Source organism: Ictidomys tridecemlineatus, chromosome 11, assembly GCF_052094955.1.
Source record: "Ictidomys tridecemlineatus isolate mIctTri1 chromosome 11, mIctTri1.hap1, whole genome shotgun sequence".
Lineage (NCBI taxonomy): Eukaryota > Metazoa > Chordata > Mammalia > Rodentia > Sciuridae > Ictidomys > Ictidomys tridecemlineatus.
In genome coordinates this window covers 123,057,020-123,083,007 of record NC_135487.1, presented here as the reverse complement: position 1 = coordinate 123,083,007, position 25,988 = coordinate 123,057,020, and the positions used below count along the sequence as shown (strand labels likewise).

Sequence of the window (25,988 nt, the reverse complement as noted above, 5' to 3'; positions counted from 1 at the left end):
TTGACAATATTTGTCCATGTGAGACACTGAATTCCTAGTAGTTCACACTTGGGAATTTAAAAAGTCAGTCTTGTGTATTTGTTAAGTGTGTTTGTCTTGCTCCAACTTGGATCCCCCGACTCTAACTTGGGGAAGATTTATTATTAGTGTGATATGCACCTCATGGGATCAGCAAATAAAGAATGGATGGATGGTGTCAGCACAGCCCAGAGCGGAGCACCTCAGAGAGTAGAGAGGCCTGGAGATCACAGCCTCCACCCTCAAGAGCTGACACTGATTAGAGCATCAAAGTTCCAATGCAAGAACCTTTGACCTGCCAATATCAGAGAAGTGTTACACACTGGGTCACGGCATGATGGGTGATGATGACAATTGCTTCTTGCTAACCCCTATGTCTTGGACACCCTTCTAGGAATACCCCCATATTATTAATCTATCCAATTTTTTAACGACCTGTAGCTTGGAACTATTATAACTCACATTTACAAATGAGGAAACGAAGGCACAGAAACTGTGGTCTCAATACTAAGATTCATGCAGCTAGAATTAGTGGTGGTGTCAGGATTCAAACCCATCATCTGACTTCGGAGACTATGCATTTAACCGTCACCCCATACTGTATGTTCAGTTCGGAGCTTCAATAAGCTACGATTGTCAGCGTCCTGAGTCAAAAGAAGAGAGAGCTTGCTTCAGCCTCTAGACACCTGATAAGGCTTCATGGAGCAGGGAAGGTTCATTTGGACCCTAACGCATGGATGTGACTTGACTTAACTTGGTACTAAAGGAGAAGAATACTCCAGGAGTCAAGATCATCAGTAGCCCCATACTTAAAAAAAAAAATTGACAGCAGCCATTAATTGAGGACTTACTAATTCAATTCATTACAATAACACCAGGAAGTCACTTCTATGGTCCTCATTTTTTAAAAGAGGAAACTGAGATGTGGAAGTTTATGTGGTTTGCCCAGGGTTTACATGGCTAAAATGGAAACCAGGTTGTCTGAGTCCATAACGTGAGATTTTGGCCACCATGTTACGTGGAACTGCATGTGTTTCTCTTCCTCTTGTTTTGTAATAGAATGTGGCGTGCGGGTTCTCAGGGAGACATGGTTGGAAACACCCTGCCTTTATTGATACCTGGCTTTTTACTCTCTTGCAGCTCCAGTCCATGGACAATTTGGTAAGTCCCCCGTTTCTTTTCTCTTTCACATCTGCAGATACTCTAATAACTAGCCTCTAACTCTCGTAAGAAAGACCACCTTGTCTCCTTACTTTCTTCTCTGAGCACTGCAGGGACATAAAAATACCAGTTGTTGTGGTGATTCTGATGCTAAGCATTAGACTATTCGGAAGTACCTTTCTCCATCCAAACCTGCCACGTGTTGGATGAATGTGGAGGGTTGGGGCACGTGTCACTGGAGTTCACAGGAGGTGGGGGCATCCCCTCACCTGATGTGGGATTCTGGCCAAGGCTGATGTTGGAATGCATAGGATTTTGAGAGGGAAAGATTTTTAAAAGCCATTATTACAAAATGGGAGGCTGGAGCTCCAACTCTGTCCCTACCCATGTGTAACTAACTTTCTGTGGACACATTTTTCTAGTAATAGCTCAAATTATGATAACTCTGACCTCCCATCCATCTGCTATTCAGCAGAAAGCCAAGTCTGTCTGTCTTTCTGTCCTTTCTCTCTCTTTCTTTTATGCTGGGGATTGAATCCAGAGGTTTATGAATGCTAGACAAATGCTGTACCACTGAACTACAATCTAGTCCTTTTCAATATATATATATATATATATATATATATATATATATATATATATATAGAGAGAGAGAGAGAGAGAGAGAGAGAGAGAGGGTCTAAGTTGCTGAGGCTGGCTTTGATCTGGAAATCCTCCTGCCTCAGCCTCCCAAGTCACTGGGGTTACAGGTGTGCACCACCGCACCCTGATAGAAAGTCCAGTTTTTATAGGCAACTATCTCACAAATGTTTGGCAGCCACCGTGGGATTCCTTCAAGTGTTCCAAGCACATCCTGGGAATTGCTGGTGGTTGTCCTGCTTGAGCCAGCAGGAGCCACAGCCCCCCGGGTATACACTGTCTCTGTGGCTCTCCCTCACGATGTCATGGACACCAACCATTTCCCAGTCAGAGGGAGACAGGATTTTAACTCAGCAAGACCTTGCTAATGGATCTAGGATGAGGAAATAAACCAGAAGGTCTTACGTCAGCCCCTGAGTGTGGTTGATCTCAGGACCCAGTGCCAGACCTCACAAAGGCCCGGACAAGGGATCTCCTCCTGGTCACAGGACACGGCACTCCAGACGGGCAGTTTACCTGAACCAAAGAAGAATCCAGTTGAACCCATCAAAAGAGAGAAGGTCTTCCTTCCTTCCAGGAAAGGACCTGCTGCCCAAGTCCCTGTTCCCTTGCCCCAAGCTTCCTAGGCACATGACAGGTGTCCCCTAGAAATAGAACATTTCTATTCCCTTCAGGAGAAACACAACACATTCCCATTGAGCACACAGGGCACTCTGCCCAAATATTTAAGAGAAAACATTTTATCTTTTTTTCTATCCGTGCATAATAGTGGAATTCATTGTGGTGCATTTTACATGCATTTTACATAATTTGATCAATTTTATTCCCTGGTACTTTCCCTTCAGAGAATTTTTTTTTTTTTGGTACCAGGACATGAACCTTGGGGTACTTAACCACTGAGCTACATTCCCAGCCCTTTTATCTTATTTTATTATTTTGAAATAGGGCCTCACTAAGTTGCTGAGGCTGGTTTTGAACTCTCTCTCTTCCTGCCTCAGCCTCGTGGGATTACAGGAGCATGCCCCTGTGCCTGGCTGAGAAACTTTTTTTTTTCAAAGTCTGCAAAAATTCTTGAATGTTTCACATTACCAAACAGAAACATTTAACCTCTTCATCTAAAACATGCATTCAAGTGACCTTACAGGTTATTTCCCCCCTAAACACAAGAAAGGCCTTTTTGTTACATTTGGATATCATTAAAAGACATATTTGGGATGTTCTTCTAGGGAAAAAAAAGTTAATAATGCTTAATATCTCCAGCTTTAAAATAGCAATTGCTTATAAGCCCTTAACTCTAGACACTTCCCCCTTATCTGAGCATGAAAAGGTAACAAGACGAAAATCCATGTAAAGTGATTCCACTGCAAATTGGATAGTAATTAGCGGCACCTCAAATTGAGATTTTTATTTTTGAAAAACAAAATAATCGCACTATAATTTGTTTTATTTTCTATTTCACAGAAGTTAGACTATCACAGGCCCTGTGTAGATTGAAGCCTGGACCTAGTATTGGGTTTTCAAATGTGGCATCGAGGCCGCACAGGATGGAGGCAGCACAGGAGGGACTGAGGCTGTCAGAGGATCCCCACCTGCCTCCCTTCCTTCAGCGTAAAGGCAGACTTTCCCCGGATCCCACAGTCCCTGCTGTCCCTTAGTTTTATTCCTCTGACAGCTTTTCCCCAGACCTGGATGGAGTAGCGAGGAAAGCCAACTGCTTCACTTTTCCAAGCCCACGGTGGGGGGGCCAGCAGTCTAGAGGGGGCACGGGACCCACCTCCAGGAACCATACCACTGCTTTCCTTGTGATGCATTTCTCCTTTTTCATTGTTAACAGATCTTGCTTTTCACCTCTGTGTTTGTCGCCAGCCATAGAACAGCGGTTCCACATGACTTTTCCAACTTCATGAAATACTGCATCTTAGGCACAATCTGCAATAGCCATCCATTTTCACTTTATACCCATTGAAAGATTAGCTTACCAAGCCACTCATCTTTAAGCAAGCCAGAGAAGAGCATTGCATCCGGAGGGATGTTTCTAATAATGGATAATTTTGTTGTTAGCTTCACCACCTCAAAACTACAGGACTCAGAAAATAAACATTCAGGTTCAAAAAAAACCAGGAAGCCTCAGTAATGATTTCTTGTCAGGGAATTAGCATTAAAAAATAAAATCTCCCAACCCAGAAATCTTCTCTATAAATGGTAATAGATAAAGGAAAACACTTTATTATGGAAGAAGTGTTAAGCCAGAATGGAATGCACCTCATAGGAAAACCACTAAAAGAGCAAAGACAGAAAGGAATTCCGTTCCTCTATTTAGTCAAGCAGATAATCCAAACATACGTGTTTTCAACATAAATAATAATTGGTTTTCCAATAAAATAACCTGACACGTAGTTTATCTTAACTATGGTAATTGGGAGGACCACCTGTGTTAGTGGATTGGCTTTTATCATAGGAGAAACAAACTTCTCACATTTTTATAACAACAGGTAGTTTTGCATGTTGGCGTCGGGGGAGCCCAGCAAAGTTAGACTCAGCCTCCTACAGAAACCGGGAGACAGAGGAGCGTCTTTCCATATGCCCATCTCCCCCAAACCAAAAAGATAGCATGTCAAGTTCATGACCCCGCTGTGCCAGGGCAGCGGGCAGGTTGTGAAAAGGCCAAAGAAGATGTCCAGAGATGGCTGTGAGACTTATGATCAGTGACAGTTCAGGAGGCTGAGGCAGCAGCATTGCAAGTTTGAGGCCGGCCTCCAGAAGTAGTGAGATCCCATCTCAAAGTAAAAAAATGAAAAGGGCTGTGGATTAATTCAGTGGTAAATCACCCTGGGTTTAATCACCAGTACCAGGGGTTGGGGCGGGGATAAGTGACTGCTCCAAGAAGAGTTCAGTGGTGACAGGCTGAACAGGCAGCCCCTCCGTCAAGCACGCGCCTCCTCCGTCCCTCCCTCTTGCTGTTTTGTCCAGTGGTGCCTGGCTCGGGAGTGATCTGTATTCTTTCCACGGGGCTCTCAGTTCCACAACTGTCCCTACGCAGAGGGAGGTTTTATACATCAGGTTGCAGCAGCAGTGACATAAGCGGCTTTGGTTTGCTTGCATGAGCAGCATATCAAGGAGCAACTTTCCCAGCATATACGGAAGAAAGGAGCTTCTGACAGATGGCACTAAACTTCCCTGGTTCCCAGCGTGCTAAAGAGAAAGCCAGGTCCTCTAAGATCCTAGGTATCTGCACTTTGCAGCCCAAGGGTGTTAGTGCTGCCTTGGCTTGGCTGAGCTTTTGGAAAAAGAAGGGGGCATCTGGGGATGATGTTTTACTATCCCCCACCTTTTTTTTTTTTTTAAGGATAACACATGGCACCCAGGACTTTCCTGGGTTTGGAGACTGGCCAGACTCTTGTTTAGCCATTATAACATTTATAAACACTTAAAAGGGACAGAAAAAGAAATTCTGAAAGAAAACAGAAATCTCTTCCCTTATTTTCCACAGGAAGCTAATGCTAATGCTTTTTTTTTTTTTTAAACTTGTTTTTGCCCTGGATTCTCCAGCTCTGTCCACTCATGTTTCAAAGATCTCAGGGTCCAGTTTCATGCAAGGTCAATATTTTCTCGCCCTGAGAGTGTCTTTGAGGTTTAGAGTGTTGGGAGCACCTGTTTCCCTGCAGTCTTACCCTTTGTAGCTGTCTAGACATACTTCACACCTCAGACAGCAGCCTGCTCCCCTCTCCCACTCCTGCTTCTCATTGATATTATTACTTGAGTCCTAGGCCAGAGGCCTGACTCGGGAGACCCCCAAAATTAGGTCCAACCACTCACCCTAAAAACAAATAGAAAAGGAAATGATAGAAAGCATGAAAGGAATTTTAATCAGTGTAGCTCTGCTGGGAAGAGAAGTGGTCCATCCCTTTAGCCCCATCTTCAATAGACTGACAATGACTTTAAGGTTTTTAAAGAGGAGAATGAGAGGCTGGGGCTGTAGCTCAGTGGGAGAGCATGTACCTAGTACCTGTGAGGCACTGAGTTCGATCCTCAGCATCACATAAAGTAAAGGCACCTAGTTCCCCTCTCTTTAAAAAAGAAGAAGAAGAAAAGAACAAAGGCACCGGTGGGCGTTTGCATAACTAGAAAGTTTGCAAAGATACCAAAGCAGGTGATCCTGATCAGGAGAGGTCTGTCTCCATATTATCTCATTATTTCAAGATTGGTCAGGTCTGACCATGTCAGGTTTTAAAAAAAAAAAAATTAATGTTGCCTGGCAGGTAGCTTCAACTCATCACAAGATGTTTACTGGATCAGATCCGATTCTGGGAATCAAAGGTGACTTGGAGCAATGGGAATAGATGTGAAATGGAGGTGGGAATGCCAAGTCTTTAATCTTGCTCTTAGCCACCCATCAAAAATTTGCAGGCAGAAGTGAAGAGTTAAGTCCTTGTTAGAATATGAGTAAAAATACGATTTGGACTTTTTAAATACCAGCATAATTAATCTCCAAATTTTTGTATTTCTTCCATCTTTAAGTCCAGTCCCAATATAGGCTCATGCCACATGTAAGGGAGGGAAAAACAATTATTTTTGCTTCGTCTCATCTTAGGCTCACTAGCTGGGGCTGATGAATCAAACTGGTAAAAGATTAAGAGGAGAAAAAGTAAGCTTTAATTACACATGTACACATGGAAGATCACAAAGTCAAATGTGGCTCAAGGAAGCAGGCAGATAATCGAGGTTTACATATCATCTTAGGCTAAACAACGTTGAGGGGTTTGAGGATTCTGGAGAGGGAGAAGCGAGTTATGGGCGGTGACAAGGAAAAGCGTGGTAACAAGGGTTGTTTAGTATGCTTTGTTGTGCAGATCTAAGCCAATATCTTCTCTACTGAGAAGGTCCGACAGAAGGAGATGCCTTTATCAAAGCAAATTTTCTTTAGGAAAAGAAAATATATGGCCTATTTTTAGATTTTTCCTTTTTTTCTGGTAGTTCCCAATGGTCTTTTGGTTCAAAATAATTCATATACGAAAGAAACATATTTGGGGATGACATGTGCTGGTACCCTTCACACACACACACACACACACACACTCATCTTAGAGAGGAACTGTAACATGCAGTTCCCTGGAGGAAGGAATACATGCTGGAGAAATGCAATGCTCAGTTATGTCCCTGAGGATCGGCTTCACCTGAGAAGGCTAGAGGATTTGTAAACCTCCCATCATTGATCAGTCATGAATGGATCCCGCTGGGGTTGCCCTCTGAAAGGTCAGTCTGCTCCTGGAAACCCCGGAGCAGCCACGGCACCTGGCAGTAAGGCGAGCCCAACTGGAGAACCTGCAATTTGGGGAAGCAGTAGCTCTCCCCAGGACCCAGGGGATTCTTCAAATCCAGGTCCTCCTGTCATCCCCACAGGAACCTCGGTGGCAGCGATTGCAGGGACCACCACCTCAGACTCATTTCTCTTCTTCTCAGCAGCTGCACCCAGACCTGTGATTTCCCTTCAACCTCCATGGACCACAGTCTTTCAAGGAGAGACAGTGAATCTGACTTGCAGTAGGTTTCATTTCCATGCACCAGAGAAAACAGAATGGTACGGGAAATATGGACACACAACACGAAGAGAAACCCCAGGAGATACCCTGCAAGTCCGTGAATCGGGAACTTACAGATGCAAGGTCCAGGGCTCACTTCTAAGTGACCCTGTATCCTTGACCTTTTCTACAGGTGAGAGAGAAGGTGAACTGGTTAAGATCGTAGCTCTCTGCAGTTTTTAAGCACTGGGGTCCTTCCTTCCTCTCTCTCCCTTAGCCTTAGCTGCTTACAGTTTTACACTCTTCCTCGTTGTCTGCAAATGTTTTTCACTTGAAATTCGAGTTGAAATGCTTCATATTAATCAGCATACATTCTCACACATTTACATTGTCCAGGAAATTTGTTTGTTTAGTCAATACGAAGAGGAAGCTGTCTGAGATGCTACCCTGTGGAACTTCACAGCCTCACAGGGGAGAAATCACACACACGGACATGCTGAGCATGAAGGAGAAAGTCAGAGATTTCAAACCTCTGGCCTTTCATCCCTGCCTGTCCTGGTATCTGTCCCTTCTTCCTTTCTATTTTTTCATCTCCAATTTGCAAAATGCCCATATCCCTTCCCGTGCAATTCTACCTCATTTACACATAATGTTCTGGATCCCCTTCACAGACGTGGCTCTCTAGGAGGAGGTATTCAGGATCTAAGATGGAATTGATACAGCTAACCTCAAGTCACAGCCTGCACAGCAGGAAAATTTCCACAGAGGACCACATTCACAATCAATCGAACCTAACCTTGTGTCTCTGAAAATAGTTCTTCTCTCTAGCATCCCCCAATGCACTGCCATGATTCCTTGCATATTTCTCCAAAGGCTTCCTCTTTGATAGCACCTGCTAGGAGATTTAGTGAGCAGACTGGTGTTGATTTTTGCTCTATTGTATGATGACAGAGATTTTGATCACACCTTCTTTGGTTTTTCTTCTCCATATTAAAGTCCTTACATTTTGAATCTGTCCTTAAATGATTGAATACATGTGTTTAGAATTTGTTTAGGAGTTGTATCTGAAGAATGCCTCACTGAGTTGGGAGGAAATGAATAGACTTTGGTCAGGAGATTAACTTCTGATGGGGGCAGAAAGAAAACAATAAAGCCTTTGTAATTGAAGGGGCAGGGGAAAAGGAGGTAGTGTCCTGAATGATGGTATCTTATCTCTGTGTTGTTTCCAGGCTCCTTAATCCTACAGGCTCCTTATTCTGTGTTTGAAGGAGACATATTGGTTCTGAGATGCCAGCAAAGGGGAAAAGAGAAGCTGACCTCCGTGAAATACACTTGGAATGGAAAAGTCCTTCTGGTTTCTAACAAAAGCTTGGATCTTTTTATCCCAAGAGCAAGTTTAAATAACAGTGGCTTTTATCAATGCATTAGATTTAGGAACAAAAAATCGGCAGATACGTCAGCTACCAAATATATTGGAATTAAAGGTAAATCCTTCATTTCCTATAGATTCATTTAGTAATGTCAGGGTGGAGAAACTGGGCAGGAGGGATTTATAGGGGAATATTGGAACCCTGAATACTGGAGACTTATGAGTCCCTCCCAGAGGCAGAGAAAGTGGAGTGATTGGACTTGAATTGTCCTAGGAAAGAAAAACATAATCGAGAGCTTGATACATTTAATCTTGTATGTCTGAAGTTTCCGGGGACAGAGAATCCAAGCCTGTTCCTCCCAGAGTGCTAAATACCCTCCTGCTCAGAACTTGATTTTCCTTTTCTCTCTAGAACTATTTCCACGTCCGAACCTGAAGGTCACAGCCCTTCAGCCTACAGAAGGGAACTCTGTAAACCTGAGCTGTGAAACGCATCTTCCTCCAGAGAGACTGGACACCCCTCTTCATTTCATCTTCTTCAGAGATGACAGGATCGTCCTGTCAAGTTGGAGCAACTTCTCAGGGCTCCAGATCCCCACCATCTGGAGAGAAGACTCGGGAAGGTATAGATGTGGGGCTGCAACTGTGACCAGCAGCATCCAGAAGCTCAGCTCCCCCCGGGAGATCCTGGTACAGAGTAAGTAGGCAGGGCCAGGGGGCTGGGTGGGACTGAGGCATCTTTCCCACATCTCTGGGCTCCTTCTGGCCCGTGGGTATAGGGACTATCCAAAAGAGATTCGTTTTGTCATTCTGATAGGGGCTCAGGCTTAAAGTAAGAATCAAGGAACTATATAATAAAAGAAATAGGGGATTTCATTTCTACCTTCATTTCCCTAACAACTTAGTCTTCCTTTCAAACTCTTTCATGTTGGAGTGATAGAGCTGATGCATGGAGTTCAATTCAAGATCTGGGGTTAAAAAACAAGAAAACGAGGTTCCCTGTTATTGAGTTGGCAGATCCAGCATGCCAGAACCCAGGGCAAACTATTTAGAAGACAAATACCCACCTCTTCCTAATCAATAGCAAAAAAACAATATACTGTCTGTGAGGTGTGCTGCAGAGGTGAGGGAGACATGCATACAAAGGGAAATACACTAAATACCATCTTGTCTATGTTTACAGGTGATTGGAATTGGACTTGTATTTCTTTAGAAGAGTTAGTAAAGACAGAATGCAAAAAAGGGCCAGGATTTGTTGTTGTTGTTGTTGTTGTTGTTGTTGTTGTTCTTTTGTTTGTTTCTAAGGCAGGGTCTTGCTAAGTTTCCCAGGCTGGCTAGAACTTGCAATCCTCCTGCCTCAGCCTCCTGAGTTTCTGGGATTACAGGCATGTGCCACTGTACCCAGAAATGAGAGGGCCAGTTTCATTAAACATTGCCTTCTCAAAGAAATTTTCTTCTTAAGGGACCAAAAACTTGTATGTCCCTTACATGGTGGCCTATTTTTTCCCCTGATATTAAATAAAAATAGTCAATCAGCCCAAAAAGAAAAATATCATCTTGTCTTAGGTATCAACCCAGGACTTCAGGAATCAGGTGTGGTCCAGCTGAGTCCCATAACAACCACTATTTCTATTACCTATCTCTCGAAACAATTCAGACCACCAGCTAGGTCAGACAGAGCTCAAATGCTTCTCCAGGAGTGGTCGATTTTTCTCTCCTGGGGCTTTGTGTGTTAGGCCGGAAGGGTTAGCACATTTAGTGATGTTCTAGATTCAAAATCCATAGTCCATTGATCACAGCACTAGTATCCGCTAACGGAGGACACCTTAAGTCGCGTGAAAAGTGACTCTATCTGAAACCAGTCCTGCCTTCCCCACACCTGGCCCTCAGCTGCTGCTCCTGTTCCCGCAGGGGTCCCTGTGTCTCAGGTCTCCTTGGAGACTCAGCCCCCAGGAGGCCAGGCAATTGAGGGGGAGATGCTGGTCCTTGTCTGCTCTGTGGCTGAAGGCACAGGGGTCACCACATTCTCCTGGCACAGAGAGGACACATCGGAGACTCTAGGGAGGAAGACGCAGCATTCCCAGAGAGCAGAGCTGGAGATCCCAGTCGTCCCAGGGAGCCACAGCGGGGGATTCTACTGCACAGCCGACAACAGCTACGGCCCTGTGCAGAGCCAGGTGGTGAACGTCACCGTGAGGGGTGAGTCTTAACCACCACTGATCCTGTGTATTCTGAGGGTATTTTTTCAAATCAGGAGTGGGCCTCACCAATGTTAACTTTCTGACTCATCTTTTTCCGACTTCTTTTTCCATCCTCCCCATGACCGACAATCTCTTTCCATCAGAATGTTAACAAACCAATCGGGTCAGTGGAAAGTAATACGGTGAGGTAAAGCTGGCCGGAAGCCATCTTTGCCTCTTGGAGCTGATTTTGTGTGTCTCTTCTCTGATCCTCTGTGCGCTGATCTCAACGAGTAGCCTTACCTCACTGGCAGCGTTGTAGCTCTGTCACCTAAGTGTCACCTATACTTCTCCTTTCAGTAAATGATTCATTGCACATTTGATCCGTGTCCTCGAGGGGACAGAACCAAAGGCATAAGGCAGCCCTCTGCTTGGTACCGCAGGCCTGAGGGATTCCCAGCTTCACAATTACATGCAGAAAACGCCTAAGTCTGGTGAGCAGATCCAGAGCCAGCCTTGTCCCCTAGGCAGACGAGCCTTGCTTTGGGATCCTCCAGGCCTAGTTCATGTCGTCTTGTGTGCCCAAGAAGCCACAATGGGCCAAGCCGTGTTCTCAGTCAACACTGGGCACTGAGGATGTGGTTTCTCCTGGGCTTCAGCTCCTCTCCCACCCGGGCTCAGTGCCTCCCTAGGCTTTCAATAAACCGTCCATCCATCGAGAAGCTACTGGAAAACTAGATTTCCTTGCTTTCTTTTCCAGTAAAACTCCTCAAAAGGAGTTCTCTCTACTGGCTCTCCTCACTTCTTCCATTTCTCTCAAACCCTCCGCTCTCAGGCTTGGCTCACTCCACTGAGTTACTCTTGTAAAGGTGACCAATGACCTCTAATGACCTCCATAATGCCGAGGCCGGGCGACGCTCGGTTTCCATTTTACTTGATCTTCCTCCAGCTCTTGTCTCAAATGATCCCACCTTCTTGAAATACTGTCCTTAACTTCTGGGGCACAGCTCTTAGCTTTTTATCGGACACTCCTTGTAGGTTGCTTTTCAGAGTCTCATCATATTTCCGACTTGTCCATTCTGGAGACTCCTCCTGGGGCTCTGTTCTCAGACACTCTGTGCCCAGACTCTCCATCATCTCACCCAGTCTCATGACTTTAAATGCACTTGTGACTTCCAGGTACTGAGGACTCCCAGACTCAGCCTATAGCTAGACCTTCAGTCTGACCTCAAGATCCATCTACCCAAGGACTTAAACCATGCACTTCACAGTTCCAATTGGCATCTCAAACTTAACTTGAAAGCCAAAAACTTACCCCTGAAACCAAACTCTTGATTTTCACCTGAAACAGGTTTCTGCTTAGAGCATCCTCCTGCGACACATGAAGCTTCCTCTCCTAGTTTCTCAGGTCAAAAATCCAGACCTCATGCTTGACTCTTCTTTTTATTTCACCCTCCATGTAATCCACCTGCACGTTTTAACAGCTTTACCTTCAAAATAGAGCAAACGCTTACTACTTCTGTGGTCACCACCAGGGCCAGGCCACTAGCCTGGATTCTTGCAATAACATTCTAATTGCTCTTCCACTTCAGTCACTGCTCTCCAGTCTAATTCTTTCTACAGCATCAGGAGGAGAACTTAAATCAGATCACATTACTCTTCTGTTCAAAATCCTCCTCTGGCTTCCCATCTCTTTCAGGATGACAGCCAACATATCCCAAAGACTCACCAGGCCCTCCATGATCTATCCTTCCTGTCATTTTGAGCTCATCTCCCATTACTCTCCTGTCTCCTTCACTCTGGCCACCCTGACCCTCTGTTACTTCCTCAGATTTTCCAGGAACATTCCCCGCTCAGGCCTTGCACAAAGCTCTTCCTTGACATCCTCGGCTGGCTCCCTCATTTGTTCCAGGGCCCTGGTCTTCTCAAGGAGTCCTTCCCCCACCATCCTTTACAACAGGGAGCCCTTCACCGCAGCACTCCCTCCTCCAGTCCCTCTTGAGTCTCCCCCGACACGCTCATCACCAACTATCATGCGCTTCTTTGCTGTCCTCTCCCCTCCTCTGGCCTTAGCCTCAGGACAGCAGATCCATGTTCTGACCACTACAGTATCCCAGATGCCGGAAACAGAGCTGGGTAACTCAGCCATTCCATCAATGCTTGCTGAATGAGTGAATTTCTCACCCATCCTCTCTGTGGATTGTACTAAGAGTCCGAGAAAATAAAGACATGACCATCTGCATTCTACCGACCGGGAAGGCGGAGCTCAGAGAGGTCTTGTCGTGTGCACAGTCACAGGGTTTAGACATGGCAGCCCAGATTTGAACCTCTGCTGTCAGAGAGACGACAGCAACGTCAACGTTCTCCCGAGGCCACGCTGTGGAGTTCCTACACTGTCAGCCATGCTCCATAAGCAGTCAGCTCTGACAGGCAGAGCCGTGAACCTGAACAGTTTAGACAGAGGCTGCGGGAAAGGGTGGCTGTGCTAATGGCCCAGCTGCTGCTCAGTTTTCTCTGTAGCTCCCTTGAGGCAAGTCCTGAGATGAAGCAGGGGTCCTCCCAGGTAGGGGACGGACGTCTTCCCAGAACAGAAGGAGCTGCATCTCCGTCTTAGAACAGCTTCAGGACCTGAAACACCGGGTGTGATTCCTGGCAGACAAGGACCAAGACGGAGTAGGTGGCATTTCAAGAATCAGCTTGGGAGAAGGGAAGAGAGGTCAGGAAAACTGAAAGCCACCAGATCACACTCGAAAGACTCCCAGGTACCCTGGAATCCAGAGTGGCTCTGAAGGCAGGAGGTGCCACTTGTCCAGGAAGCCACCTGTCCTGAAAAGTTTGCCCGGGGAGCTGAGGTTGTGATCCCTGTGGAGGGTAGACGTCAATCCATTGGCGACTGACACTCAAGTGTAAAATTACTCTTCTTGCTTGGGGGGTTAAGGTAATGGGATGGATTAGGCTTCTCTGCTCCAGGGAGTGAGCTGGTGGCTTCACACAGGTAATTTCATTTTCCTCTCTCACTTCCCTGCATGTGTGGGCTTGGCTACTTTTTCATATACGAGGGAAACATCATCTCCGAGAGTTAGACAGACGGCAAGGATGCAGTTGATGTTCGATGGAGTGAGATTTCCTTCTAAATTTGTGGACTTAATGCCAAAATCTCTGTGCTCAGAAATGGGCAAATTTATAACAAAACATTAATTCTGCAGTAGGCTTAAGGTAGGCTGGGGCAGCTCAGGTCACCATAATAAAATTCCTTCGACTGAGGCTGGAGTTGTAGCTCAGTGAAGCTTTTCTACTAACTGTCTGTGTGGTATGTAGCCTAACATGCATGAGGCCCTGGGTTCAGATCTTACTACTCAACATCTCGTCATACGTGACTTAAACCACAGAAAGTTATTTTCTCACTGGTTTAGAGGCTGGAAGTTTGAAATGAGGGCATCAACAGGGTTGGGTTTTTGTGAGGGTTCTATTGCTGATTTGCAGATGGCTGTCTTCTTGCTGCGTCCTCACGGTGGCAAAGAAAGAGGGAGGGAGGGAGGGAGAGAAGAGCAAGTTTTCTAATGTCTCTTCTTAGAAAGGTATTAATTCATCATGAGGCTCCCCACCCACATGACTTCATTGAAGTTAACTACCTTCCAAAGGCCCATGTTCAAATATGGCCACCTTGGGGTTAGAGCTTCAACCTATGAACTTTGAGGGGACATACTGCAAGGATTGAGGTTGGCTTCTGTGGTGCTACAGGGGAGCAGGCTTATCCTGTGGGGTTAAGAGCTCATACTGAGGAAGACATAGCTCTTGCATGGTAGGCACTGTTTGTTCAAAGCACTCAACAATATTAACTCGCTTAACCCGCCAACAACAGTAAATAGATGTTAGGGTCCCCATTTTTTCAAAGGAGAAAACAGAAGTCCAGGAAGATTAAATTATATTCCCTGGCCACACAGTTATTAAATGGAAAAGCTGGAATCCTAACCCAATAATCTGGTTTTAGAATCCTGGGCCTTTCTAAGATAAATTTCAACTACATGCTCAAGAGTAGCCATTTCTTCTAGGAAACTGGGTTACCAGAAAGGAGGGATAATTTGCTTTCTATCCATTAAATCTTAAATCCTAGGCCTGAGTATGGTTGAAATTCTGATTTTGCTCAAGTAGATGCCCCGGCAGGCAAATGAGGAAAGATTCTTTCTTCCACTCTCCAGCCATCTTTAGCGGTCGAGATGAGGAGGCTGGGCTGGCTGCCCCCTGAACCCTGCTTGTAGGCAGAACCACTCATGTGTCCAATGGCAGGTTTGTTAGATTGGTCAGGATGGAAAAATAGAGACAGAAATTTCCCTCGCTGGCCGCCAGCCACTGATTTTGTTCTGAGAATCATAAATGAAATAATTGGAAATTACCATTCGCATTGCCATTGTTGTGACATCAGGGTGTCCTCTGTTTGAACCTGAGACACTTGTCCGTGTCTGAAGTTGACTTCCCTGGGGACCTAGAATCTGTGTGAAAAGCCCCACCCACTCCTGTCCTTCCACCCTGCATTAGTTCTGTGGCCTTTATAAATTTGTTTACTGTCTGTCTCCCTCACTAGACCACAGCTCCAAGAAGGCGGGACCTTTTCTATCATTTTTTCACTGCTGTATCTTCGAGGTTTAGATCAGTGCCTGGCGTGTGCTCGGCACGTTCTTGGGTGAGTGGAAAAGCTGAGTGGAAATCTCTCTCGCTGTGGATGACAGGGTAGGAGAGTGGGCCCTAAGGAAAAATCAGAAACGTCCAACAACTCACTTTGTTGCATATGAAAATATGAAAAAATTCCATATTTTCTGTGTTACTCCACCCTGGACCACACAGGGTGAATCTTTCTGGCCTTACCCTGGCCCATAATTTCTCTCCCCCACCCCACTTTTAGACCCATAATTTCTCATCCCTCTTCCCCTCCCAGACAAGTTAAGGAAAGTTTCCAGGATGGGAATGCGTGGTGATTCCAAACCCTAAGCCTCTCCTGCCCCGGCCCACACAGCCTCTCTCCCCTTAGTGATTCCCAGCAACAGGAATGTCCTCATCGCTGGAGGAGCCGCTGGGGGACTGCTCAGCTTTCTTTTCCTGCTTGGGGCCCTGCTGTTTTTCCACTGGCACAGGACAAAATCAGGTTTGTGTCCTCCTCTTGCCTTTGCCAGGGTCCCTGCCCTGTTCTTGCGTCAGACACCCCAGCTTTGGTCAGCCTCAGTAACCACTAAGCCACTCTGCAGGTCTCCTCCTTACAGCGCAGTTCCCCAGTCAGACCAGTGTGTGAGGGCTGCTTAGACCTAGTCTAGTTCACTAAGTCTCAAGTGGAAGGAAGGAAAAAGAGAGAATCTTTAATGAATAAAGTTTCAAAAACTACCTTAACGGCTCTGGGGGGCAGTTTCTTTGGTTCATACAGGTCAACCAACTAGATCATTCAGCCCCACCCAAATCTATAAATGGATCTTCGAACTAAACTGAAAGGCTCTGGAGAAATGATTGTGAAGGTTTCCCGGGCCTTATTGGCTTGAACCTGCCCTGGCCTTGCTCTCCATGGGTCAGCCTCCCCTACTTTGGGAGAAGGTCTCTCCCAGGCACTGTCGACCATGTGCTCCCAAAGCCTTCTTGCTCAAGACCAGGTCAAACTAGTTTCAGATGACAGAAAACATGGTGTAAACGACAGGTGCAGAGCCGGGCACAGTGGGGTACACCTGTAGTCCAAGTGACTCAGGAGGCTGAGGCAGGAGGATTACATATTCAAGGCCAGCCTTAGCAATTTAGCGAGGTCCTAGCACTTAGTGAAACCCTGTCCTAAAATAAAAAATAAATAAAGAGCTGGGGATGTGGCTCAGTGGTAAAGCCTCCTGGGTTCAATCCCCAGTACCAAAAAAATAAAAAATAAAAAAAATAACAGTGAGGCTTTCAGTTCTAGAAAATTACCCACACCCTACAACTCTTTCTCTTAATTCATTCAATTCAATTGAGCCCTCCAGATCCTTGGGAGCCCTTCCACATACCATGTATTGAGCTGGAGGGGGGGCACTTTGGACCTCTGATGAGTCTCCTTAATATGCTTGAGGCAGAGCCTGAGGTTCCTCTGGACACAGCCACAGATGTTCCTTGAAGTCTACCCTCAGCACTTCTCTGCGAGGGTGATGATTTGGTTACATTTAATATTTCTTGAGTTACAGTAACACAGCCTTGAACCCTAATAAAGTCTCATATAATGTGACCCAGGGATGTGTAGCACTGGCCCCAGCAAGTTCCGTCCTTTTATGCTCTGTTCCCATCCCTTTTCAAAGTATATTAATGAGAACCAGGACTTGGCTGGTGTTTAAATGGTGCCTCCTACACACCTCCCCCCTCCCCCCACCCCCCACATCTCCCTCTCCCCCACCTCCTCCCCTCACACCTCCCCCCCACTTCCCCACCCCCACCTCCCCTCCCACTCCCCCCCCACTCCCCCCCACACTTCCCCCACTCCCCCCCCACTTCCCCCCCTCCCCCCTCCCCACCTCAGTAGCTCCTGAATGTGAAGTCTTTGAGAAAGAGCTCCCTCTGCTGACATGAATGTGCCTTTGCTTTCTTTTGCAGGAGGTGGTTTCTGGACAGCTGAAACCAGGTGAGACCTCAGCTTCTGCAAGTGCCTTTTTTGCTTCCCAGGTACACAATATGCAAAACTGTGTGGTTGCAAAATTAGGTCAAGATATTTTTCTTAGATCTTGTGGCTAAATGCTTCCATTTGCATGTTCCTTGAGTCAGTCAAAAATGAGCTTCCTAAAGCCATTCTGTCAGCTAAAAGTTATTATTATAGATTTTATGTATATTTGGATTGGTTTCTTATTTGAAATTGGCACATTCATTTAAACGGATGATACCAAAGGTTATAGATTTTCTTGGGTGGGTACAAAATACTTCTGTACCAATAGCTCCAGAGTTAGAGCATACGTTATTAAATATATGTCCAAGGGTTAGATTCTAGATTTTTTATAAATGTTCTAGATTTTCTGGAGGTATATGCTTTTATTGATCTTATTTTTCTCCCAGACATACAAAGGTATTAATTAGACCGTGTTCTTCATTTCAGTTTGGGAAATATGGTCCTCTTCTGTCAGTATCTCAGTCTTAGGTTGCACCCAGGAACTGGAGTGAGGATCGTGTCTAATTCCTTCTTAAATTTCCCAACATAACAATGTGAAGGCATTTGGCCACTGCTTCCTGAGGAGAAGACGGGTTCTTATCCATCCTGTCTATGAGACAGTGATTGTCACTGTGATGTCAAAGACTTTGGTCTTGTCCCAAGGTAGCCTTCCATACTAAAGTTCCCCAGTTTCTTTCAAAACAACAATTTAACTTAATATGGACCCACTGAAGCTTCAGTTAAACTCTTCAGGGTTCCCAGTTCCCTACAGACTGCTGAATTCCCTCCAACCCACTTTATCCACCACCTCTGCCTAAACATCTCACCCTCAGGCATGTTGGAATGCTCCAAGGATTATCATGGATTTCTGTCCCATAGGAGTCCTCACACCCCCGGCCTGGGACAGTCCTTTCATTACATCTGCTCTGCCCAGGTGGAACCACACGTCTCCTGTGACAATGGTGAGGTTTCCCCTATAAGAAGCTGCTCCTAAGACTCCACCAGGGAAAGATAAATAGCTTTGAGTCCCCTGGGAAATGCCACTCATCTCCCTACAGTACTCTGGAGTCAGATATTCCTAAAGAATAATCACTTCATTGTGTGCCTAAAGCGAGTGGAGGGAATGCTTGGGAAGAGGCCTCTGCAGAACATAACAGGCAGAGACAGACTGGTAATATTGTCTTTTCTTTCCAATGCACCCCAAAGAAGGAGGTTTGGTATATGCTGAGATCCAGACTACTGACCCAGGAGAAGAAGGAGAAGGTATGTTTTTAAACGATTACAGCTACCAACTATACTCATTCATTCAGCAAATATTTATGGAGTATCTCCCGTGTGCTAGGTGCTATTATAAGTGTGGAGAGTTGCTCAGCAAACAATTCCCCACAGTATGGAGCTTAGATTCTAAAGACGGAAGACAGACATGAAAAAATATATACTATAGCTGAGGTTGTGGCTCAGTGGCAGAGCACTTGCCTAGCATCTGTGAGGTACTGAGTTCAATTCTCAGCACCACATAAAAATGAATAAATAAAACAAAGATCCATGGACAACTGAAAAAAATATTTTAAAAAATACATACTATATCTTTGCTGATGATCAGAACAAAACTTCAGCATCCTTCTGATAAATATTGTGATCTTGATGGTTTGTGTACTAAGGTGGCCTATAGGTCTGAATGAATGAATATTTGCAACATACGTACTACTACAATAGGCATTGCATTGAGAACATTTAAATATAAAGTATTGGATACAAATTTACAATGGAGTTATGTCCCAATAAGCCTGTCATAAATGGAGAATATTTTAAGTTGAAAGTCTATTTAATATTACTCTACCAAACCTCAAGTTTAACAATCATTCTATGGTGCACCATAAAGTACCCATTGTTTACCCTCCTGATTTTGTCGCTGGATGGGAGCTGTGGCTTCCTGTTACTGACCAGCCTCACAAGATAGTATCATGGGTGAAACTGTCTTGGCTCAGTGGAAGAGTGTTTGCCCAGCATGGATAAGGCTATGGGTTCAATTCCCAGTGCTGACAAGAGAGTATCATACCACCCAGCACTAGCCCAGGAAAAGGTAAAAATTTTAAATCTGAAGAATGGTTTCTCCTACGGTTTGTGCACAATTGTAAGGTCAAATGATTGTAAGTAGGACTCTCTCTCTCTCTCTCTCTCTCTCTCTCTCTCTCTCTCTCTCTCTCTCCCTCTCTCCCCCTCCCTCCCTCCCCATAGATGATGACAGATAGAAGGCAATTTTTTATAGGATGCTGAAAATGTGAATTTTACCATTTAATATTCCTTAATTTACTATTGAACTTGGAATTTTGTTCTGGACAAAGTTAAGTTACTTGGTACCAACTGGATCCTTTCAAGGCTTGTTTTCTTTTTAAATTTGTTTTAATTAGTTACACATGACAGTAGAATGATCTTGACATATCATACATTTGACTCAGACAGGGTATAATTTCTCATTTTTCTGAGTGCGCAGGTTGCAGAATCACATTGGTCATGCGGTCTCAAGGCTTGCTTTTAAGCTTCATTATGGCAGGTCCTGAACAATCTTTAGAGGAAGGCTAATCTATCCCTAATACCAAGCAACATTTCTGAGGATTCTATACCAGTTGCCCCATCTATCACGAGATCTGCACGAGCATCTGGGGTTATTTTGTCCGTTCCTTTCTGATGGTTCTTACCTGGCCCAAGATAGTTTCCTCTCTCATATGTGGTATTAATATTCAGCCAAAGACTTGAGGCTACATACCTGTCTGGAGATCTCTGGAGCTTTTGATCTGCCTTGCTGCTTGCTGTCTCTCTAGTACTCTGTCCTAGAAATTCTAGCGACTAAGTTTATCAGGACTGTTGGTCTCTGTCACTTGAAGTCAGAGAGAGCAGACCAGTCTCTATTAGGGCTCTCCAACCTGTGCTGCAGGGTAGAAACTGCCCCCAAGTGGCAAGACTGTGAAACTGCAAGGCTCCGCTGTCTACTGGCTTTCTTTTCTGGCTCTGGGTCCTGGACTGCCTGTTGTCAAATGCCTGATAAACATTGCATTATCTGTTTGTTTGTGTTCTGGTGGTTGAAAATGGAAAGGTGAATCCAGTCCTATTAGTCCCTTTTGGCCAGAATGAGCAGTCCTTCTTCATTTCCTTGAATCTCATTCAGATCCCATTTCAAGACCCTCAAATGAGTGGAGACCTGCTGTTGGACATTACTGTGGTCAGCTGTAACCTGTAGTCCACTTTGGGTTTGTTTTTTGGTATTCACTATTTATTTTCCAAATCAGGGAAATCACTTTTCAGTTTCTAAGAGGAATCTCTGAAGGCTCCTTCACCACGCTGGGGGCTTATAAAGTGTCATTTCCCCATTCCCTAAACACACACACACACACACACACACACACACACACACACACACACACACACACACGCTTCTGGGTAGAAACTCATTGCACAGAAACTAATCTCTCCTTCTAAAGAAATCTGTTCAACAATTTTTTAAAAAAAATCTCTCTCCATATTTCGTTAATTTGGTTGATTAACCCAGACTCTTAGAGTCAAAGAAACAAACTATTATTTTTTAATAAACCTAAATATGGTATCTCATCTAGTATCTTTGTGCCTTGTGGGAATTTCTCTCTCTCTTTTTTTTTTAAGAGAGAGTAGAGAGAGAGAGAGAATTTTTTTTTAATATTCATTTTTTAGTTCTCGGCAGACACAACATCTTTGTTTGTATGTGGTGCTGAGGATTGAACCCCGGCCGCACGCATGCCAGGCAAGTGCGCTACCGCTTGAGCCACATCCCCAGCCCTGCCTTGTGGGAATTTCATTCATAATCTAACACTGAACCTGTTTTGCAAATGAAGTGGTGGTTAATTCCTTTCCCAAGGTCACAAAGCCTGTGAAACACAAAGATAAGACAAAGTCTTCTGTCTTGATTAAATATTTGCTGCTTGTATAACCGATTCCTGCTTGACCAATAATGTATCACCTGATCATCTGCTTTGTCTCTTTGCTCCCTGAGCCAGCCATTGGCCAGGACCCTCTGAATAGTAGAATCAGAACCACTATCAGTTTGTTTGGGTTGGTTGAGTGCATCTGTCTTATACAGTTTCCTCAATCATCTTTCCACTCTATCCTTAACATATTGGCCCAAACACCATTTTTATTAATGGATTGGTTATATTTCAGGCACTTGATGTATTAATCAGCTGTAGAAAACCCTTTTTACTTGTTCCTTCAGATTTTCATAAAGGCCCTGAGATCATAAGCAAAGCTCTTTCCATTTGCAGGAGGAAAGTGTGCATCACTTTTATCACTTCACTAACAATGTCTGTAATTCCATAAGTGTATGGGTAAGAACACGGTGAAACAGAAACTTCAGGTGCCCCAAGATATATCTCCTTTTCAGGTTCTAGTTTTCCATAAAATTATTATGGTGCTTTAACAATTTACCTTTTTACCCGAGACTCTTAAATACCAATATTCGTGATCCAAGAAATCACATCTGCTAAACTTTCTTTCTCTGTGACTCCACCTCTAAAAAAACATATAGCAATAAAATCAAGAACTAGAACATGCTAATGTGAGAGTTTTCCTCACCGGGCAACACATATGGAGAGTTTTATGAGAACTTGCCAAACCATCCAGGACAGTGTGGTGGATGTACTCTAAATTAAAAGTACAACGAATTAAACAAGGAGAAAAATATTCTCTCAACATCTGGTAGAAGAAGAAGTGAAGTTTCTTCATGTGATGAGAGAGAGTTTTACAGATCAATGAAGCTTGAGAAAAACTTGCAGAGGGCTTAGCTGAGAAATGGTAAATTAAAAAAAGAAATGGTAAAATACCTAATGCTATGCATAGCTAATAGGATGTGAGCCAATAAGAAAAGAAAGAAAGAAAAAGAAAGGTAAAATAGAAAATCAAAAGATATGTTGGGGTGGGGAAGACACGACATTGATGGGGAGGGCCCAGTGACCCCCGGATTTAGGAAATACGTTGGCAGACTGGGTTCTAAGGGAATTCTTATGGTTCCCTTGTCCTCCACAGGTAACACCCCCTGGATGCCTCCAGAGGACAAGGTGAGCCTCATTTCCCTCTGTCACCACCACCTCCAGCCCTTTCCTTCTCACCCTTTCAAGTTCCTCCGCTGTCTTCTTTCCGTCCCAGCATGCCTTGATAGTCTACTCTGAGGTGAAGACACAGCTGCCAGTTAACTCAGTTGGAAAAGTCGGTTCCAATGATGAAGATGCAGAAGGATATTATGAAAATGTCGTACTCATGTGACTTGACCCTATCCAAAGCCCCAGGCCCAGTGCAATCCTCCAGGCCCTCGGAGCAAGCAACAGATGCAGCTTTCCGACACTTACACCACATGCACTCACCCCCAAGAGGCCTCATTGTCCACCCTGATGTAATGATGGGATGCCCTCTGGCAGCCTTTGCTAAAATGACTGGTTCTTGTCCAGATCTAGAAGAAGACTCTGTACACTTGCTCTGGGTCTGACCTAATGTGTTTCCAGAATCTGATTTAGGGAAGGAGAATAAGGAGAGAGAGAGAGAGAGAGAGAGAGAGAGAGAGAGAGAGAGAGAGAGAGAGAGAGAGAATGCTCTTGAAAAATAGAAACATACATTTTAGTGAATTAGGACTTGTACAAAGATAGAAAAGACTGAGCAATGTGGTTCTCCTTTTAATGCCTTTGTGATTCCTTCAGCAGAGAACCCTTGACATCCTTTGGTGTAGCTGTGAGCAGTTGCACTACAGGGACCTGAACAGCAGTTTGCCCTGTCAGGTTCAGTTGAAGATGAAAAGATCCACTTCAAATGGTTTATGGAGAAAGGATTTTTTTCCCCAAGATTTTAAACACTTACAAAATCTTCAGGAGAGCTAGAGAAGCAGGCTCTAGGCTAAACTTCCCAAAGCAAAAGGGATTTATGTTACTATCATTTGCAACACAACCTTATAACATTAGAGAGAAAAAGATATAATAGAAAATTAAAAAGCAACTTTGCAAACCTAAATTTGAATTTGAAATATCAATATGAATTCATGATAAACTCCGCATTTTTTTTAAAAAAATGTGCACTTCTAGGTTCATCCACTGAAAAGACACAATCATCAGTTGAACAGCGATAAGCACCCCTTGCCAAGGTTATAGTCTCTAAACACCCTTTCCTCCTCAAGTGAAAATAGGGCTGCCTTTCTTGTAGGAGTTTTGTCTTTGAGTTATCAAATAGTTACTGAGAGAATAATTCTTCCAAAAATTAAGAAAACAATGAAAGAAAAAGGAAATCACTATTTCTCGTGGATGTTTCATGCTGCCCCTACTGGTTAACATGAAAGAGAAAAACCACAGCCAAACAACAAGTGGCTTCTGGTGGAAAAATACAGTATAGTACCACCTACGAAGTACCGATGTCCCAAATATCAAAACTGAATCCCAGGGTTGGGGATGTAGCTCAGTTGGTAGAGGGCTGGCCTCTCATGTCTCATGCACAAGGACCTGGGTTCAATCCCCAGCACCAAAACAAACAAACAAACAAAAAAACAAAACAAAACTGAATCCCATCAAGTCTTTAGACTTAATTACTAGTTTATAGGAAATACATGAAACAAAGGAACAGGTTAGAATAGCATCAGGGGATTGCAACCAACAAAATGCAAACTGTGGGAAAATTCTACAGGATCAATGACTTGGTTTCCTCACTAATAATGGGAAGGAAGGGAGGGAGGGTGGGAAGGAAGAAGAAAAGAGAGAACGTGAAAAAAAGAAGAGCAAGATAAAGAGAAAAGGGAGAAAGTCATAAATTAAATGGGACTCGAGACCTATCAACCAGAAAGAATGAGCAGGCCCCGTTTGGAACCTGATTCAAACAAATCCAGGGAAGAAAGGGGAAAAAAAACACCTTATGAAATACTAAGAGAAAATTGGATGCTAATGCTAAGAAATTCATGTGTTTTGGATAGAAGTGATAGTATGGTTATATTCTTATAAAAAAAAAAGGCACTCGTTTTTAGAGCTTGTGTTGAAGTACTGAGTGCAAGGTGTTAGCATAAGTTCAATGCACATTAAAGAAGTGGACTAAAAGACAGATTTGACTTGAAGGAATCGATGGGGGAGGGTGGGGAGAAGAGGGCAGGGGTAGAGGATCGGTCATGCGTGCCCCATCTCTGAAGCTGAGTGATGGGTGTCTTGTGTGGGGGAGGAAGTGGGGTTTATACTATTATTATTCCTGCTTAGACTATTTGATTCTTTTTGTGTTTTTAATTTTCCACAATAAAATGTTAAAATCTCTATGCCCAGAAAGCCACCTCCTTTGTCACTCCGTGATTCAACCCCTGACTGAGGCAACCCTCACTTCTACTGCAAGAGTGAAGGTCTCCTCTCTTTGTTCCTTTCCTCCCCCAGGGTTTATTGACTCATCCCTCATCCCCACAGTCCTCCGGAGACTCCTTGCATGAGGCCACAGGGCTGCATGGTGACTCCAGCTGATCCTGGCATATCTAAACCAGGATAGATATTTTTCCCTCTGCCAACTGATCACGGGAAATTTACCACCAAGCCATGGTTGTGGGGTTAGAGAGCAGCACAATATGAGCCAGTCACTGTTTATTCAATTTACTGTTGCTTTTGGGTCATGTCAGAACCCTGCCCATTATGTCCACATAAGGAAGGAATGATCTTGAACATGTGTGACTTTTTGGTTTTTGGATAAGAAACTTCCAGTTTGAAATGAGCAGGTCAGCTCTCTAGTGAATCATGGTGAAGCATTCAGTGATCATGACAACCCAATTCTAGCCAATAGCTTTCTCTTTTTTTTTTGAACAAAATAAAGACAGTTATTTTAAGAGGGCACAGTTTTGCTTCAAAACTATAGGGTCTCCTCTCAAAGCTTGCTGCAGACTTTGCACAACATCCTGAATAGCCACTGCACTCCTGGGTCTTTTCCATATGCTAGATTATAAAAGCCCAGAACAGAGGTGGCAGCACAGTAGCCTAGATAAGCTAAAGACCTCTTGTTTGCTCAAGGGCCCAATCAGAGACAGTAGTTTTATTCAATTGTTGAGACTGAACAGGGCAAGGCAACCAAATGTTACCCAGAGACCTTTCAAATTAGGGTTTCTTTCTTGATAAAATGGCAACAACAACTTAATTTTCTTTGAAAGCACTTTTCCAACCAGTTGTAGAGAGCCAACTACATAGTAAAACCAAAGAGAAAAGGGGTTAAATAGACTTAGAAATAAAAAATAATTTGCTAACTTATAGCAGCAAAAATCTGGATATTTTGCTAAGAATAAAATACCAAGGATGGAAGAATAGAACCCTGTTTGAGGTTAAATAAATCAATAGACTTGGAAAAGATTCTGAATGCTAGTACTGGTTCAAGCATCTAGGAGAAACCTTAATTAGTTGCTTTCTTGGTGGATCAAAACCTGTACTCAATGGTGGCCTGAGATGAATTCA

At 44.1% G+C, this 25,988-nt stretch overlaps 1 protein-coding gene and 1 long non-coding RNA gene across 8 annotated transcripts in view; one reads left to right on the top strand and one right to left on the bottom strand.

The window, feature by feature from the left end:
- LOC144368393 (Fc receptor-like protein 4) overlaps positions 1–24,820 on the top strand; it is a 28,555-nt gene extending 3,735 nt beyond the window's left edge. Inside the window, exons 2-12 of one of the 6 annotated variants that reach the window (XM_078027234.1) lie at positions 1,159–1,179; positions 7,279–7,530; positions 8,567–8,821; positions 9,119–9,403; positions 10,618–10,905; positions 15,913–16,026; positions 17,475–17,502; positions 18,400–18,482; positions 18,727–18,783; positions 22,573–22,604; positions 22,693–24,820. In XM_078027234.1, coding sequence (XP_077883360.1) covers positions 1,159–1,179; positions 7,279–7,530; positions 8,567–8,821; positions 9,119–9,403; positions 10,618–10,905; positions 15,913–16,026; positions 17,475–17,502; positions 18,400–18,482; positions 18,727–18,783; positions 22,573–22,604; positions 22,693–22,809 — 1,532 coding nt within the window. In that variant the 3' untranslated portion in view covers positions 22,810–24,820. Of the gene's footprint in view, positions 1–1,158; positions 1,180–7,278; positions 7,531–8,566; positions 8,822–9,118; positions 9,404–10,617; positions 10,906–15,912; positions 16,027–17,474; positions 17,503–18,353; positions 18,483–18,726; positions 18,784–22,572 lie in introns of those variants that run through there. The other 5 variants (XM_078027235.1, XM_078027233.1, XR_013428163.1 and 2 more) reach the window with 5 other exon arrangements.
- Positions 1–25,988, bottom strand: part of LOC144368404 (uncharacterized) — a 51,487-nt gene that overhangs the window by 14,711 nt on the left and 10,788 nt on the right. The gene's annotated exons all lie outside the window — the stretch shown is intronic.